At 36.2% G+C, this 5,867-nt stretch overlaps 2 protein-coding genes across 3 annotated transcripts in view; both read left to right on the top strand.

Moving 5' to 3' along the window:
- The window catches only part of blmh (bleomycin hydrolase), an 11,151-nt gene extending 10,602 nt beyond the window's left edge, over window positions 1–549 (top strand). The window contains exon 12 of the mRNA XM_008308665.3: window positions 246–549. Coding sequence (XP_008306887.2) covers window positions 246–394 — 149 coding nt within the window. The 3' untranslated portion in view covers window positions 395–549. The remainder of the gene's footprint in view (window positions 1–245) is intronic.
- A 3,575-nt stretch (window positions 550–4,124) lies between these two features.
- Window positions 4,125–5,867, top strand: part of slc6a4a (solute carrier family 6 member 4a) — a 15,215-nt gene continuing 13,472 nt past the window's right edge. The window contains exon 1 of one of the 2 annotated variants that reach the window (XM_017031817.2): window positions 4,125–4,257. The gene's annotated coding sequence lies outside the window, so the exon portion shown is untranslated. Of the gene's footprint in view, window positions 4,258–5,103; window positions 5,195–5,867 lie in introns of those variants that run through there. The other variant, XM_025055078.1, reaches the window with a different exon arrangement.

Below are 5,867 nucleotides of genomic sequence, written 5' to 3'. Positions count from 1 at the left end.
GATTTGTGGCAAGTTTCTGTGGTTGATAAAAAAAAAAAGTCGATTCCGCAGTGGGAGGGATGTTGGGTTTGACATGAGTGGCTAAAGGATGATAAGTAATTACAAACTGAAATTAAACCTACATTTCATGATTGGTTCAAGTCCGCAATTGACCACAAGTATGACAGCTATGACAGTTCAATTTTTTTTTACTTTCACTTACCAAAACTAATACTTTTACTATTGTTTCTTGTCTGTCGCTGCAGGTTACCTGATCATGACTGACGATTGGTTCTCAGAGTATGTGTATGAAGTGGTGGTGGACAAGAAATTCCTCTCTCCTGAAGTACTTGACGTGATGCAGCAGGAACCTGTCGTACTCCCTGCCTGGGATCCTATGGGAGCCCTGGCATAGCTGGAGAAACCTCAGTTTTAGCCTCAACCTCGGGTCCAACTGACTTCCCCCTATTTCCTCGGCTGATTTTACCTCATCATGGATTAAATGCACCCTTCGTGAACAGCCTCTTCTTAAAAAAAAAAATAAAGATTTTGATTTCTTTTTTTAAATGAGTACCGGTGTGTTTGATTTGTATCTATGCATTTTTAGGAGTTCCGATCATTTGTCTATATGCGCCTCTTTTGCTGGATGTGTTTCTGCCCTAACACAGTCCAAATGGACTCACTACACGGGCTGCTGTTACATCACTCCCAGTGAGCCTGTTGGTAGTTTTAAGATTAAAATGGCTCCAGCCTGTTCGAGTTGAATTTTCACCCTGCTAATCTCCTGGTCACAGGCAAGAGTGCAATAATTTACTCTTCTTACAATAACACATGTACTGTGTTCTACACAATCTTCTCACAACTTCCTCTCTGTGAAAACAGCACAAGGTCAGGGAGAAAACTGGCATTGGAGTAAATGTCTGCACATAGATCTCCATTTTTGTTGTTACATTATGTCTCTGTATCCCCCAGATTGGCTGTCTAGGAATGTTAGAAGCAGGAAAAGGTCACACTCCACCATTCACTCATTTCTACACAGAACAGCAACAGTGCCTGTGCTTCCTGATGTTTAAACCACGTTTGTTTTATGTAGTGTGATTTGATGGACATCAGTGGAGAGAAGAACAATACAGGAAAAAAAGCCACATCCACAGGGTTTTTATAACCTGTGGATCACGTTTTAATGAATTTTTTAAAGAAAAAAAATACATCTCTTCTGTCATAATACACCCATGTTGACAATAAAGGTTAAGCTTATGTGGTTAGCTATGATGCTGCTAAATTGATTGATTACATCCCTATCTGTTTCTTAATTAATTTTAGTATTTTGGTATTAACAATGACTTGACATTGAAGCTTGGTTTAGTAATTATTCTATTTAAGAACATTTTTAATTTTATTTTTCAGAGAAAAGTATATAAATGTTAACAGTTTTTACATTGTTTTATTGTGTAAATTGAGAGTGTTAGTTTTCAGAGTAACATTTTGAATTGTAAAGAACATTTCAAATATAACACTTTACTACGTTTTCCTCCTTTTTGTACCTTAATATTCCCACTTTTATTCAAAATGTAGAATATTAGTGTCGTCAAAATAAAACCGATAGAAAAACAACTTACTTCCTGTGATTGTATTTCAGACTTTTGTATCGCTCATACGTCACAAAGTTGTGGCTTTTATTGTGAAGTCATTATGGGAATTGCATTTGGTGTCATTAAGTTGACAGGTTTAAAGGTTTGTATATCTACATTGACATGTTGTAGTAGGTAATTCTGTTGTAGATAAATTAAGGGATAAGATCACAACAGGTCTGTGGACAAACTGCTCATATTTTCTTATGGATTTGACAGGGAAACTGCATTTATGTTGTTTGTCCTGGAGGGATTGTGGGTAGTACAGGTGTGCTCAGCACATACCTGACCTCTCATTACTCTCTATCATTATTTTTTTTCTCTTCCAATTGGTGTTTGTATGTGTGTGTGCATTCTTTGTGTGGATTTGTGAGTGCTACAGTGGGGATTAACCTAGTACTTCAGCTGATGCTGATTGGAATGACGTTCAACACTCGCACACATGCTGGCATCTAACGATTTTTTAAAGCTGAGTGTGTGTGTGTGAGTGTGTGTGTGTGTGTGTTTGTGTGATTCTTATTTGATGGTATTTTCGTAATGACATCTGTTATCTGTCTGGGTCCATGTTAACCTCTCTAACCTCTTGAATACCTCATCTCATTACACTCCGTACAGTGTTCAGTGGAGGCTGAGTACAGTATTTTTCCCACTCTACCTGGCAAAGTACCTTCTGGCCCATTCAGTTGTAGGTGCAGCTTGCATGGGTAAATATGAATGTGACTTAAATAATTAATTTGTAACACACTCAGATCCGTCCTTATACACATCTTTAATTTAGTTTAGTTTTGTTTGTTTGTTTATTTTTGTGTCCTACTTTCCCTCGTTCATCTTATAAATATTCATCCAGGAGTTTTGGATTAGGAGCAAGGATCCTTTTTCTGAAGCTTAGCATACGTGTTTGACTCTGTGTGTGTGCGTGTGTGTGTGTCAAAGACAAAGAGCCAACACATTCATGCTCGAGTATGTGTATTTGCGTCTTAAGCCAGGCAGAGCAGCGCGGCCTGCTCTACAGTCAGGAGTGTGTGACTGGTATGAATGGTTTAGACTGAGTGACAGGATTGTGCAGCTCCAGACAACACTGTCCATGAGCAACCTGCTGGACACAAACTGAGGTAGGACGATATTTCATCAACTTTTGTAACCCATAATTTCATTGACTATAATTAAAAAAATGACATGTAAATTCTGCATTTTTAAATTCTTATCAATACCTGTCACATCCCAGTTACTGTCTGCAGCCACGTTAGACGTAGTGAGTCAGGTTTGGTTTCCATATAATTTACATCTTTGTTATTGCTACAAATTTTCAGGATTTTATAATCCTGTGTTTTGAAGTTTTATTGAGAAAGAGAGAATTTAACTAATGTAATTTTTTTTTTTAGTTTTTTACTTTTATCCTCTTTCAATTTTTTTTCTTTATTCTTTGAAAAAGTCAGGAAAGAACATAATTGTGGTTAAATAATTCCCCAGGACCACAGAGGATCAGAGAATCACAGATAATCCAAAAAAAGTAAAAACAAAGAAATATATATATTCATTATAAGATATATTTTGCCAGAATTAGTGGGTGTGGATCTAGAAGTAGTTGGATTTTTTTTTTTTTTTTATCAACTATGATAACCCTGACAGCTTGATTAACTGAACAATTACATATGTAACCGCTTGACTTTCTAATACATGGCATGTCATAAATAAATATATAGTTGATTAAATACATAATGCATTATAATAAAATAAATAAATAAATACATATATAATTTAATTAATTAAAATAAATAAACATAAAGTGTCCTCATAAACATGCAGTATTTACACCATTCTTATTATTAGACTAGTTTAGTGCCACAGGTTTTTTTTTTTTTTTTTTGTCCTGGAAGAGAGAGATGTACTACGTTTTGGACATGTTTGTATACAACTGCATACAGTATACACTGTGTACACTCCATTTCCAATCAATTAATGATTCTGTATATACAGTGTACTGCACATAAGAAGTACGATCAGTTGGACAACAGTCGTATATTGTCGTCTCCCGTTGTTCTGAGCATTTTTCATTACTTCGGCCATCATTGCCTGTAGCTGCGTTGCCGTATTTAGATTATCATTTAATAGCTAACGTCAAACATGTGGTGAGAGGAACACGTAATCATGAACAACTGCCTGACCTCAAGGTAGCTTGGAAAGTGTTGGAGAGTGATGATGACATCTTTTAAGATAAATCAAGACCAGTGTTTTAGAATCTGTCTGATAAACAGCAACAAGATGAGCCATGAGGTACCAAAACACAGTAATACCCTCTGTGGCAGCTGTTTACTACAACTGAAAGTATTTGTTATGCGTAATGAGACTGTCTGACTTAGGTTTGGACAAAAGTTCCTATATTACCAAGAGTTACTGTTCCTCCTGAAATGTTGAAATGTTTTGTTTGTTCTCGCGGTGTAGGAAGCGTGGAGCTAATGCCCTGAAACCTTCTCTCCGCCCCTGTCTGACTGCACTGTTTATTTTTTAATTAGGAAGGGCTCAAGTTGGCATGAGGTGGAGTGGGCATGGAGAACTCCTGTAGTGGAGCAGAGCTGAACTCGAGTGGAGCCAGATTGCACGTCATAAATAACTGCACATAAAAAAAAAAAACACAACATTTTATCAGGTGAGTTTATATTTTCTGTCTCCAGTTCTCACCCTAGTAAGAGGATCTGCATGAGTGAGTACGAGATGGGTTTTTTTCCCTGCACCTATTTGTACATATATACTGTATATTTAAGGTTTTATTGTGTTCTAAAGTCTAATGATAATATTTACATTATATTTTCGTTGCCTTTCGTTGCCAGTGAGTTAAATTACAATCTCGCAGGAATCTGGAACTTGCTCAACTCCTTAGTGGTTCAGACATTTTGACAGAGATTTTAACTTGGTCTCTCCTGCTGCCAGACCACGAGCCGCCCTGGAGAGACAGATTCCTCTGTAAATGAAAGGACTAATTCTAATTATAGCCTAAGAACGTAAACCTTGAGGATTTGGTACAGTTAACTGCATGCCACGCCATTAGAAATCAGTAGAAAATCCAATTTCTTTTAGTGTTGTTGAAACCTGACTCTGCTGTGGAAAGTTATTTTTTTTCCAAATGTAATGTTTTGATTATAGACCATAGATAAAGACGCACAAAACAGATTCAGACCAATAGGGTTTACGCCAGCGTGAGGTTATCTCAGACTGTTAATGTTGCCCTAACCTCCTCCAGTACAGCTCAGAAACAGCACAGTGTGGGGTATTTTGAAAAAAGGTGTCCCTGATATGATAGTTAACCTGAAGTAATGTTTTAGTTTTTTGCACTTTTAGTCAGAGTTCTCCTTGTGAACTCTGAATGACGAAGCTACAATTGTATCTAACTCCCGGAGTCCTGAAAATGAGACAGGAAATCCTCAGAGGGTTGACCAATCAGGCTCTGATAAGTTCGTTAGTTTAACTCAACCGTTGCCAACATCTGTACTCCAGACCAAACAGAGTACACGTTACAAATGTCGGCAGAGGAGCCCAGGCTTTACGGCTTGTTTTAGGTTTGAAGAGAAGAATACAGTGATCATACAGTAAGTTTTACAGAAAATAAAGGCTTATTTTCTGAAAAGTATTTGTTTGATTGATGTCAGCTTTACAAACATTACCATAAAGTATTGCTTTATTGCTCATTAAATACAAAACAAATTACAAAAAGTTTATTTTCTCACAAAACACTGGTTACGTAGAGATGCTGTTTTAATTAATCTGCTGAAGTTTGTTTAAAAAAAAAACCCTAGATCATTGGTTATAATACAAGTTCTTTTTTTTGTTTTTTAAATATCTGACTTGTTGATGACACAGAAGCCAACACACTTTTACGCAGGATTTTGTAAAACTACAAAAGTACAAATAAATAAATAGGACAAAGTAATAAAAAGTAAATCTGAGAGAAATGTAAAATTATAATAAATATGTTTTTATAAAATATTATTGTTGGAATATTTAGCAGTTAGAAGGTATTTAGGTTTGTTTAATTTAGTTTGAGGTTAGGATTAGAGTTAGGGTTAGATTAAGTTTAGGAACTATTTGTATGTAAATTTTAAGTTTGGGTCAGAAACCACGTTACGGTGACGTGAACTGCCCACGAACACAGAAACCAGCGTGTTTTTTTTTAACATGTGTCTCTGTATGTGTGTGTGATGTAGCCGTTTGTTAATTATCGCTCATTGTATTGTGACTGAATCAAAACAAACTCTGAGGTGA

The sequence above is a fragment of the Cynoglossus semilaevis genome, chromosome 4 (assembly GCF_000523025.1).
Source record: "Cynoglossus semilaevis isolate Cse_v1.0 chromosome 4, Cse_v1.0, whole genome shotgun sequence".
Classification (NCBI taxonomy): domain Eukaryota; kingdom Metazoa; phylum Chordata; class Actinopteri; order Pleuronectiformes; family Cynoglossidae; genus Cynoglossus; species Cynoglossus semilaevis.
Note: the sequence above shows the minus strand (reverse complement) of the source record. Positions and strands in the feature narration are given on the sequence as shown.